Source organism: Castanea sativa, chromosome 5, assembly GCF_040712315.1.
Source record: "Castanea sativa cultivar Marrone di Chiusa Pesio chromosome 5, ASM4071231v1".
NCBI lineage: Eukaryota > Viridiplantae > Streptophyta > Magnoliopsida > Fagales > Fagaceae > Castanea > Castanea sativa.
The window spans coordinates 71,547,147-71,560,482 of NC_134017.1; the positions used below are offsets into that span (position 1 = coordinate 71,547,147).

The 13,336-nt window shown below is 32.8% G+C and overlaps 1 protein-coding gene and 1 pseudogene across 1 annotated transcript; one reads left to right on the top strand and one right to left on the bottom strand.

The window, feature by feature from the left end:
* Positions 1-4,938, top strand: LOC142635722 (cysteine-rich receptor-like protein kinase 10; annotated as a pseudogene).
* Positions 4,939-5,982: 1,044 nt separating this feature from the next.
* On the bottom strand, positions 5,983-7,308 carry LOC142633578 (F-box protein At5g49610-like). The gene has a single exon (XM_075807822.1). It carries the CDS (start codon positions 7,303-7,305, stop codon positions 6,100-6,102), a length of 1,206 nt encoding a protein of 401 aa, XP_075663937.1. The 5' UTR covers positions 7,306-7,308; the 3' UTR covers positions 5,983-6,099.
* Between the last annotated feature and the right edge of the window lie 6,028 nt (positions 7,309-13,336).

Sequence of the window (13,336 nt, forward strand, 5' to 3'; positions counted from 1 at the left end):
ATGACGTGGGCATTGACGTGGCTCAGCGTGAGCGCTGACGTGGCTCAACGTGAGTGCAACATCATTAAACGCTACGCTTCAGCTTTTAGTAATATATAGATTATGTAGCCTGCCAACTATCAAGAGTATTCTCGACAATTTGAGCCAAAAAAAAAATGTTTATTTTAGTATAAAAATTTACTTTTTATTATTATTTTATACTCACTTGTCAAAACATTCAATATCAAATTATCTATTTTATACTACATTTTATTAAAATATCAATTATTTATATTATTTCTAACAACCACTATTCAGTCTTTTCATTCATCCTTAGAATACGTAAATGTGTGTGTGTGTGTATATATATATATATATATATATATGTATAAAATGTCAATCTAAATTTACATAATTACTATAACAATCATATGTTTTTACACAACTTTGCGCTGACTAATGTAAGAGATTTTGAACTTAATTGACAAATACAATACTTTTTTTATTATACAAATACTCATGCAAGTGCTCTAAGAAAGTTAATTAAGCTCGCACCTAGACCTTACTCATCGTAGCTCAAAAGTCAATGGAGCTCAAAAAAAGAAAAAATGAAAGCGTAATTGAATGTTTACACGGCTCATTCATTTCACAAGATTCTTTGTAGACGACAAGAGTAGTTGTGACTTTATCCATTGTAACAATTTGAGTTTCTAATAGTAGTTGTCTCTTTCTCTGCCGGGGTGATGTTTCTAATAGTACCTGCCAAAGTTGTGTCAGCTATGCAAGACATCACAACTCGGTGTCCATCTAATAATAGTGCAATCATTTGGTACGGTGCATGCATGTTACGCTATTCCAATATTAATTTCTTTGGACAGGTACAAACTTCTCCAGAGGTACTCATTGGGAATGTCGGGAACACAACCTCACCTGATCAGCCCAACTTTAGTGCGATTGCTCTATTGAACATTCTAACAGGGACAGCAATAAAGGAGGATATGTTGTTTCGTGATGGGAATTTGACAGCAAGTAATGGATCTGATCAAACTTATGGGTTGCAGCAGTTGCTTAAGCCAGTTGATCAAGGATGCTGAGATTTGTTGCCAATCGAAAACAGGGTTGCGTATCATAACCCCAAGTTGAATTTTAAGGTATGAGACCTACTCTTTCTTTCAACAACCACCAGTGCTGCCGCCTTCACCACCAGCACCACCGCCCCACTTCAATCATCAGGTAAGACGTGTAGATTTGTAATTTTCTTTGTTGTTTGGATTGATGGTTAAGAAGAGAGTTTGAACAAACGTAAGTACTAATTGAACTACAAGACTCTTCTCTCCCTCTCTCTCTTCTCCTCCCCCGCCCATGGAAGGGTTTGTGAAGAATTATTTGCTATATGTGAGGGAGGTGGACAAAGAAGTCTTAGGATCCTCACCACAAATGAATCTATATAATGTTTTGGATTAAATGTTATAAATTTAAAATAATTTTCAGTACCACATCATTTACATCAACTATTGAATTTTCATAAACTGAAAATTTTTAATCCTTTGAATGAAAATTTCAATAACTTGGAATATTGGTTGAGATAACAATTATCCACTTCATTTCTGTGTGCCAAACAGTTGTAGAGTATTCGTCTTAGATGATCAATTTCATTATTTAGTGTTCCAAATGATAAAAACTGTAGTAAACCAAACAAAATTATTTAAGAAGGACCTGAATGAAAGGGAAATTTTATTCTAAACATAAGGCTAAAGGATAATAGCTGTTTTAGAACTGCTGGGAAGTAATTGGGATAAAGAAGCTAGGGAAACATCCATTCAAACTCACAAACATTAAGGTTTTAGTCTAGAACTTGAAGAAGTTCTTTGTGCTTATTTCTGTACTAAATATATTTGTCTTATATGTGACAGTTAGGGCTTTGGGCAGCTTATGTCCTTACAATTATTCATATATAGTAGATTCATTGACTTACAATTATTTTAAGCAAACTTAGGGTGTATTCTATGATGAGCAACAGGAGATGAAGGAAAGAAGACAAAAAAGACAGTAATCATAGTGATATCATCAATTGCATCAATTGCAATAGTTGCAGCTGCCTTGGGTTTCTGGTTTTATTCATCATCTGTCAGGAGGAAAAGAAATTTAGGTAGATTCAGTTTAGCCAATCTATCAAAAGATTTGATTTTTTTTTTCGTAAGTTCTATTAAAATTTGTATTTCTAGATTTTCATTAATTTTGTTTTATCTAATTTATTACTCAAATGCAGATAAAAGCCAAGAAATTCCATTACGAAATAATTTATCAGGTTCACTTTTAATGCACTTAGACTGTAGTATCTATGGAAGGGATGATGACAACAGAGGAGAAATGAATTACTTCAATTTAAACATTATTGACTGCTACAAACAATTTCTCTGATGCCAATAAACTTGGAGAAGGTGGTTATGGCCCAGTGTACAAGGTAAAAAAAGCATAGTAATTAATATATATCATTCATCTTTAGAAATTATTGGATCATTTGCATTTGAAATTAATACATAACAATAATAGTTAGGATCATTCGATTTTCGGAGAAATCAGCTATCAGTGAACCGTACCATTGTAACATGTAGCAAAGTATGTCTACCAATACTACGTGATCATTTTTTGTTGATGAAGTTTAAAATGCTTCCAAGGCAAGTTGATTAATGGAAAGGAAATAGCAGTTAAAAGGCTTTCAATGAAATCAAAACAAGGTCTTGAAGAGTTCAAGAATGAAGTGATTTTAATTGCAAAACTTAAGCATAGGAATCTAGTAAGGCTCTTGGGATGCTGCTTGGAAGGAGAAGAAAAACTTCTAATCTATGAGTACATGGCCAACACTAGTCTTGATGTCTTCTTGTTTGGTTTGCTCTCTCTCTCTCTCTCTCTCAAACACATACACAACATCATTTATTGTTGGAAATTATATGGCAAAAGTGTCCTATATGAAAGAAACTTTTGCCCCATTATTACAATACAGATCCAAAGAAATGTAAAGAACTAGACTGGGCTAAACGTACAAGCATTGTCAATGGGATTGCAAAGGGACTTCTCTATCTTCATGAGGACTCTCGGCTCAAAATCATCCATAGGAATTTGAAAGCAAGTAATGTATTGCTAGATGATGAAATGAACCCAAAGATATCAAATTTTGGCACTGCTAGGATTTTTGGGGGCAATCAAATTGAAGCCAACATAATCAGAGTTGTGGGTACATAGTAATCATTCCCTTCATAAATTTTATTTCCATAATCACTAATATGGCAAATTGTTAAGACATGATCAAAAAAAAGTTTGGTCCCTCACGTACATGTTATGGGAGAGGGGAGGTTCATTTGATTTTCCCCTCTACATTTTGCAATTTTGTTTTAAACACATTAAAAAATTTAGCAGTAAAATCATGTGGAAAACTCTACAATGTCAATAGTGATTTAAAGTGTGAGAAGAGGGAATTGCAAAGGAAGAAAGCCAACTTTCGCAAGTCATGGTTATGTCAATGTAACTTATGCTCTTAAAGATAGTATATTACATTTAGGAAAATTTTTCTTTCATTCTTTTACTGTGATTGAAACCTATATCATAATACATATTTTTTCCCATAGTGGATACATGACGCCAGAATATGCAATGAAGGGACTTTATTCAATAAAGTCTGACATTTATAGCTTCGGGATTCTACTGCTAGAAATTGCTAGTGGAAAAAAGAACAGCGGCTTCTATCATCCAGAGCGTGAAGAAAGCCTTCTGTCATATGTACGTCTCTTTTCCATATCTTTTGAGCTCAAATTATGTTTTTTCTTATTATTGTGAACTAAAAATAAATTTACCAATAGGCATGGCGACTATGGAATGATGGCAAAGGACTGGAATTTATAGATCAGACCATAGTTGATACTTGTCCTAAAAGTGAGGCACTGAGATTGATCCATATTGCATTGTTATGTGTTCAAGAAGATCCTAATGATAGACCTACCATGTCAATGGTCGTACTCATGCTTGCAAGCAAATTGATAAACCTTCCTCAACCATCAGCACTTCCATTTACAGTAAGTAGATTTATCATGTTTGATCAACCTTCAACAGTTGGCACCGGATCAGGATTTGTCACATCTGATCTGTCGTCAACAAGTGCTTCTTGCTAGTGAAGAGATTAACTGGTCCATTTCATTTTAATTACAAAATTTCCTTGTTAGAAGCTTCTTCAAGCAGGCGATGCATCATCTTCATATTTCTATTTTTGAACTAGTTCTCAGGGGAATTAGATTGAATTACCACATATACCAAATTATGCAATACAAACTCACAAAGGAAAAGGTGACAAACATCAATGGACTGAATCATGTGATATGATTTTGACAATAAATATTTCAAAATTTGTAACCTAATAAAGCGTCAATCCAATATTTGAAGTCAAATTCAGGAAGATGTTGTCATTGGAAATAATATGCAAACGGGAAAGACTTACTCCCTTGGCTATCCAAAATCATTGCTTGCATTACTAAGTGCTCTCCGAAATTCCTTGTAAATGGGGATTGTTTATTGTGGCTGGAGGAATAAATGAGCCCTGGTGAGTTGATTATTTTCCGCACCCTAGCATCCGGTATAACTATTTGGTTATTCTGTTTGGCATTATGAGTTTCTATGGGTTCTTTCTTATCAACCTTGATATAATTTTGCCTGATTGTTGCCCACACCTTTTTTCTTGGAGGCAGAATTTCAAAAGATGAGATCAGAAGTCCAATGTCTGCCATAGAGGGATTATTCAAGGAAACAGGCATCAATTAGAAGTTAGAAGTTTGAAAGAAGGCATAATTATAAAATAGTTTGATTACAATAGACAACAATGACAATGACATATTATGAACCTTAATAGTTGAATCTCAATTCAAGGAGATATAACATGTTAAAAGGAATTTGAAACTCTAACCATTAAACGAGGGATGAGCTATATCCAAGCAATCCAAAAAATAGTCTGAATGAATACTATTTATGTTATTTTTTACCTTATTTTATTGGTGACTAGTAGGATAAACGTTTTTTCGGAGGATGAATGAGGAAAATTCAAAACAAACCAAGAAAATATAATTCAAAAGAGTGCGACCTTCACACAACACAAGCAAAAAACATCTGCAACACATTGAAACAACCAACGCAGCTAGTCTAAACCAGACTCAACACAAACAGAATAGCTGCAAAAAGCTATTCAAAGAAATGCAGCTTACCACTGTGGTGGCCCATTAATTTCAAGACACCAATACAATCCTTAATGCTTATGATTGAAAATGGGTTGCATAAGTAGTTCACTGAGCCTCCAGACAACAGTATCAGATCCAAAGGACGGTTAACAACCTAAACTAGGAAGGGGATAATGTCCAATATGAGGGCTTCAAAATTAAATAATGGTTTTGCATCAGAAGATGGGTATATTTGATCTTGAAATTTCAGAGTTTTGTATTCCTGGAGGAGTACCAGAATGTCATCAATTGTCTTTAGTATTCCTACCAGTGCATGCTCTGCAACTATGAGGCCCCTGCCTCCTGATTCCCTGCATTAAACCTGGTTTATATATACATTCAGACCATGTCCCGCAATCATTTCCATCTGAGTTTTTTAATGATAATTTCTGCTTCAAGTTTTACATATTTAATTACTCACAAAACTTGGGTTATTAAAGAATACTTGCATATACAGCACAGCAGATCAGTGTCAGTGCCACAGCAAACTGCATTACCTCAAAATTGATAGAAGCCCTTTCCTGAGTTCCATTTCTTACAATTATGTAAACCAAAGAGATTATGAGATAATTCTAATTTCAATTCAAGGTATGGGCAAAATAAGATGCAATAATGTACATTAGATCAGTATCTATGAAAGTAAATAGACAAGTTGGTTTGATTAATACCTCAATCCTAAATGTTGACAACAATTTTAAAGGTACAAGAGACTTTACAAGATGAGTTGACTAGAACCCACAAAAGGCGTCTCATTAATGGACATGAACTGAAAGGTGAGATTCAAAATGCTATCAAACATTAGCGACTAAAATCAAACTTAGAGATTGATTTACATTTTAAAACCCAAAAATATATATAAATCCTAATAGAGTGGCAGCTTTCTATGTGGATTCAATGGCACCAAACTCATTGAGTAGGGTAGCACCACTGGACAAAACATAATATGTGGACCCAACTTAGAAAGTGAACAAGCTTGCTTCACACTGCATGTCTCAATTTCATAAAGAAACAGCTTGGTCGACACCCTAAGTAACAACAATCCGTCTTTAATCGCCAACGGAACCATCCATGGCTCCGTATGATAAGTCACAGCTTCCGTCACTCTTTGATGCAGATTGTAAAACCGCGGATGCTCTTCTTCAATTTCCTGCAGAGATTTTGAGTGTTTGAGAGTCCATTTGGATTCAAAAAAATCTTCAAGGAACCATATGTGAAGTCCTTTTTCAGAGACCATTGCATAATGCATTCGCCCTTCAGAATCTCCAATGCATGCTTGAGGGATGGTCTCAAATTCCATTGCGGGGATTGGTACTGAAATCAACCAAGATAGCTCCTTTTCTACATCATATGTGAGCACTTTATCTCCATCTGTTCGCCAATGTAAAATCCCTCCAACATAGACACTGTTGTTCTTGACTAAATTGTTATTGCAGTGGCAGATCTCATTTGATTTTGTCCATGCCCCAGTTTCGAATGAATATGCTTCAAAAGTATAGCAGAATTCCTCCTCCTCAATCTCCAACTGCCTGATTCTAACCAGTTTGAATTTAGTAGAAATGTCTATGGGATCCCGAGTTGGGTCAAACGCCAATCCTATGGTGCTAAGATTGTCAAGTGCAGCAGTTGATCGTAATTTAATCCACTCCTTTTTTGAGGGATTGCACACATAGACAGCATGGTCTTGAGCTTGATCAGGAAAGCAACTCCGGCAACATACAATCCCATTGCATGATGCTAACATCACTACATCCTCAGGAAGGAAATCAAACCCCTTTTGCTGCACTTTTTCATCACTGTCACCTTCACCTTCACCTTCACCTTGTGATTCAACAACAGGAATGTAGCTAACTGTTCTGATGTCTTCATTGCACCACTGATACTTCCCTTGGAAGATGAATCCTGATATGGTAGGCTTTTGCTTTTGTAATTGACTCTGGATGAAGGACCGGTCAGATATAAGCTTGTGCCAACCTTTAGAAACGCACTTAAATTGAAGAAGAGTCTTTGAAGGCAAACGACATAGGATATTAAAGGGAATATCACTGTTCAAGAATTCAAGATTCTCCATTTCCTGAAATGTAATTCACATAACTTTGAGAAAATTACTATAAGATTCACAGACAAGACAAGTAATGAGATCCATTGTAGCCACAATACAAACTAAGAAAGATGAGCAACAGAGACATTAGTAATCTATTAGTCTATGCAACTTAATATTGAAACCACAGGAAAATATTCAAACACTACTGTTACATTAGTAAGTGTATCATCATCTATACTAAAAGGCAATCCTGTGTTGCCCATAAAATTTTTAATAGAAAAAAAAAAAAGAAAAAAAAGAAAAGAAGGGTTTTTTAGCGAGGCTTTTGAAGCTGACTGGAAATCCAGAGGCAAATATAAGAACAATGAAGGTCCAGGAGTCCATGGAACCTAATATTGAAACCACGGGAAAATATTCAAACGCTACTGTTACATTAGCAAGTGGGTCATCTATATACTATAAGGTCCAAACCACTAGTATTAAAAAAAAAAAAATGCAAATCCTATGTTGCCCATAAAATTTTTAATAATAAAAACAAGGTTTTTAGTGAGGCTTTTGAAGGTGACTAAAAATCCAAAGGCTGCCACCGTTAGTTTTCAATGCAATCCATTAAAACTAAACAACTATTGAAAAAGAAGGAAAGAAAGAAAGAATAGAGCAAATAGTGATCTTTTCCTGTTTTCCCTTATTCATTTCCTCATAAACATTATGTAGTACCTTATGCTCTGTACAACTTTTTCAAGAATATAGATAAAGAAATATTAGGAAAAAAAAAAAAAGAAGAAGCAAGCATGAACATGAATATGATGAGCATGAGCAATGAATGTGAACGGTTTAATTGTTCTTATGTCAAAATTCTTACCCCAAATGCAAGAAGAAATTGGGAAGAACAAAAGAGAGAAAAGAAATGCAAGAATGAATATGTTTGATTGTTGTTATGTAAAAAAATTCTTACCTCAAAAGCAGAGTCACCTCTCAATCTCAATTTCTCTGTGGTGGACTAAGACTCTCAGACCGTGACTAATAACAAAGTAGTGAAAATGGAAAGAAGATGAGGCAGAGGCAGTGTGTGTGTGTGTGTGTTTGTTAGTATTAGCATTTACTGTTGCCATTTGGCACTGTCCACTTTGCACGCACTGTTATTGTTCTGTGCGCAGAGCAAGGAACGTAGCAAATGTTGCACTGGCACTCTCTCTTAACCGCTTTATTCTCCGTACAATCTGATGGCCACTCTTGTATTCAGTTGTAATTTTGCAACTTCTGCTGTTTGTATACACTATACACGCCACTCCATCCAATCCATCTCATTTTGCATGCATTACACCCATTGTACCTTGCTTTTCTTTGTTTTTTGACTCCAATTTTTAAATTTCTCCTCAAATGTTTTTTTTGTCAAAATCAAGGCAATTTTATTGCCACCTACCTACGTGGTAATATTAATGTTGGTCCACATGAATGAATACAAAGATTTGTTGCACATGTACCAGGCTTGCTTATAAATTAAAAAACGAGTTTCAAACAAATACTTTGTAAAAAATTTTGGTGTGACTTGTTATTTTTTTCAAAGGGCTGATTATTACACATAAGTGTGTGTGGTGAGTGCACGCCCCACATTGGTTGAAATTGTGTATTTGAAATACAATTTTTAATTAAATTGTGAAATTGTGTTTTTATGAAAAAAAAAATCTAAATTATAAAAAGAACTCTTAAACTACAAAATGTGTACAACAAGATGTGTGCAACAAACATTAATAAAATTTCTTTTACTAATGCCAAAAATCATAAAAAATAATTCTTAAACTAAATAATTCTATCTATATTAACATCTTTTTTTAATATATAGATAAAAAAATAATTGGGAGAGGGTGATCAATGTGGCTTCTCCTATTCATATTAATATATTTGATCAATTTCTATCATTTTCAAATCTATAAAATATCTAAAAATTGAAGAGTAGTGTTTTTTTTTTATTGTTGCTATGCTCCAATTAAGCCATATCAATGTAGCATTTCAATCTAACCGGTCCACTGCAGTTTATTTCGGTCCATTCTAGTCTACTCAATCCACTTCAATCCATTTGGTCTAGTCTAATTCTATCATATTCATTCCATTTGGTCTAATCAATCCAACTCAGTCAATTTTGCTCCAATTTGGTCCATTTTAGTCCACTTGTGTCCATTCGGGCCAATTCAATCCAATAGTTTTACTTTGGTCCATCATGGTCCATTCGGTCCACTTGGGCCTACTCAGTCCAATTCAATCTGCTATGATCCATTTCATTCCACTTAGGTCCACTTCAGTCTACTTTGGTTTGCTCTGGTCCAATTAGCTCTATTTTGAACTAATTGGTCCGTAAATTGATTATTTTTGTAAGTTGCTTTTTCAGTTTTTGGCTCAAAAAAAAATTTTCCTTAATTTTTAGGTCAAAAATACGGTTTTTTTTTTTTTTTGGGGGACCAAACTCTTTAATTTTTTGCTAAAAAAAATTAGACAATAGAAATTAGAAATATGAGTCTTAAAAATCTAATAAATATTATAGATATTCACAAGATTACATTCAATTCAAGTTTCAATAATATAGGCATCATACTTATATTTGGGAAAACAATGCTACAGTTGTAAACTTATATAATAACTTAAACTTGATATAACATGTTATATGTGTTCCATGAAATGGAGTTGTGCATTTTTTTTTTTTAAATCTTGGATATATATATATATATATATATATATATATATATATATATATATATATATATATTCAAATTAGACAACCGATTATGGTATTTTTAAAAGAAAGGTTTTTAATAAAATTTTCTCCATTTAAATAAAACAATTGTATAATTATATATTTTAAACAATATGGAACATAATTTCATATATGTTCCACTACATATAAAACTTATAGGAATAGGAAATATTTTTAAATAATAAATGCCTTATTTAACCTACAAAATTGCATGTATTATAATTTAGAAATATATATTTTATTTTTCAAACAAATATAAATGATAAATTTTAGAGATAAGCAAAAACTATATATTTTTTTTAAAAATGTGAACGAAAAAAAAAATCTTAAATTTTAGGAGTTTCTTTTCGAATTCAAAATGAAATTTGTTATTTAATATTTATGACCATATTTCTAAATGAAGTTACTCTTCATTAATGAGGGTATTTTTGAACTACATAAAAGTCAAGTTGAAAGGAATCCTCTTATATATAGTATAGATAAAATAAAACTAGACTCATCACACCTTGTTAGGACATATGTGTTTCACTTGTTTAGAACATATGTCATTTATTTATGTAATTGGTTAATCCTTTGACAAAACGCACTTTACATGTAATTGGGTAGAATTAGGATGAGTTTTATACTTCAAAAAACTGTGTTTCAAGATCAAGTGTTGAAGTCATCAAGTCTGTCCAAGAAACAAGCTGAAAAGTGCAAGTTCATTAAAACTCGACAACTAGATCGACAGCTAGCATGTGTCGAAATTTAAAAAGCTGTTCCAGTCCGTGGCTTGATAGCTGCTCGACAACATCTCGATACCTCTATTTGTCGAGATTTAAGAAAAATAGATTCTAAGTTCTGTTTTGATTCCAATCTGTGAATGTGTTTTTGGGCCTTCTTTTCTCCTAACCCTAGACATATAAATGGATTATTTTAAGGGCCGTCAAAGGGACACAAGTTGCACAAGCATTGAGAAATAATTGTTCATGCAAATTGTGATTTGAGACGAAGTTCTTGCCCTAGTTCATCTCTCGTGAAGAAGTTGTTGTGTCTTTGCACCGTAGGGTTTTGTAACTAAGTATCTTCTTGATCTTCATTGTGTGGATGAATTGAAGAACTTTGCAGCCAACAATCTTCTCTAGTTGGTGATTGAAGTCGCGTACTAGGATCCGCGCAATTGGTTAGTCACATACTTGGAAGTCGTGCATTGAAAGAAGAAATTGTCACTACAGAACAAGTCCAATTGGGTATTGGGGTAAGGGTTCAATTATAGGTTGGTAAGGTACTTGGGATTTCTTTACTTGTAACCGCTTGTTGTGATAATAATGGAATTTCGGGAGTGGTGACCTTAAAATCACTCGGTGGGGTTTTTGCCGTGTAGGTTTTCCTCATTCGTAAACAAATCACCGTGTCATTTATTTTCTGTTGCATACTTAGTTTAATTGGTGATTTTTTAGTGCTACCACGTAATTTGCATGTTAATTTGATTAATTAATAACTTGACTAATTAATCAACTTAATCTATCACAAGGGGTCAATACGTTTTTGGCCTATTACACCCGCTTTGTGTGTGCAATATCTTTTTCATTTTTTTATTTTTTTTGTTTAGTGTTATAATACTTAAAAGTGATATATAAATAACCATATGTATTTTTTTATTTTTTAAGAAAGAGGTAAGGTAACATGAAATAATGCTTAAAAATGAGGTAGAAAACTGTAAGAAGTTAAAACCCAATAGGAAATTTAAATTTATTGATTGGGATAAGAATTGTGATAAGTAAAAAAAAATTGAGATTTGAACAAAAGAAAGATAATATACGTTAGTGTGGATAGATGGAGATTTGTGATAACTGTATAGACTTTGGATAACAAAAATTCTGAACTGTTTTAAAGAATTTAAAAAAAAAAAAACATAGAAATTTCGAATAAGATGAGTAGTTTTTACTTTTTAGGTGAGGTAGGTTTTTTTTTTTTTTTGTGAAGCACAAAATAATTGAAGTATTTGAATTCAAATAGATAAAAAATACACATAGAAATTAGACATTTGAATATAAATAGATGGTGAGAATAGCGATTTTGTACATGAAATAATATTACTGTTTTTTATCTTTTTTAATTTTTTGTAGAAAAAAAATTTAACTAAAGAATATGTTATTTCAAAATTTGTATAAGAATATTTTGTTATGCTAAAAATTGAAGACGAAAAAAAAAATCCTATTATTAATAGTATAGATAATTATATATATATATTTTTTTTTTAATGAAAGAACGTTTCTTCAAGTCCATAAACAATTCCGTCCGCAATGGGCTCATAGAGGAGATCTTGGGCCAGTAGCTGTAAAAGAATCCTTCAAGCCTGTTTGAATTACCAACAATTGTCAATTTAGCATCGTAATTCGTAACTATGCTACTTGAGTGCTGTGCGCGTGAACGCCAATCACTCATTCTCAAATATGTGAATGTGTTTGTTTGGAGGTGAAATAGGAAAATGAAAAATTTTGAAGACAAAATAGGAAGGATATTCTTTTTAAGTGTATTTAGTTGGGTGGGGAGAAATGAAAATAAATAGTAAGGCCTATGTATTTTCTCTCCAAGTCCACCAAAAAGTTTTCTCCTTAAAATAGAGAGAAAACTGAGTAAGGATAATTTTTTTCTTAATTGACAAAAATAGCATGTGCACATTTTTTAAGTTGCTTTTTTTCTTTTTTTTCTTTTTTTCTTTTTTCTACTGGGCAATACGTTGCCCTTTTTTTTTTCTTCTTTTTCTGGGCTGTTGCCTTTCTTTTTTTTTTTTTTTTTTCTTTTTTCTCTTTTTTCCTGGGCTATTGCCTTTTTGTTTCTTTTGTTTTCAGTACCATTGGCCTTTTCTTTTTTTTTTGGCTGTTACCTTTTTTTTTTTTCCTTTTTTTCTGGCGGTAACATTGTGACTTCTTTTTTTGGGATATTATTTTCATTTTTTTAATAAAATTGGATGATTGCTCTTTTTTTATGATTATTTGTCACTTTTTTTTTGTTTTAATTAAATATCATTCTTCAATAAGAGTATATGACTAAATTTATGCAAACTCATTTTTTCCATCCTTCCACTTTTCCACTTTCAACAAACAAAAAAGAGAGAAAATAAGATATTTTATATCCTCCAACTTTTCCATCTTCTCACCATTTTTTATCTTTTTACTTTTTCACTCTTCCAACCAGATGGACCTCAAATCCTTAGGGTTGGATTTAAAGATGAAATGGAGTGCTCACCTACATTCCTATAATTTGTTGCTTCTAAGTTCTACTTATCAGTGTCTCAATGGTCAGTCACGTCTATCAGATCTGCCA

Bases quoted from the DNA above. Each gene is read 5' to 3' on its own strand.
- LOC142633578 (XM_075807822.1), bottom strand. From the start codon at position 7,305: ATGGAGAATCTTGAATTCTTGAACAGTGATATTCCCTTTAATATCCTA.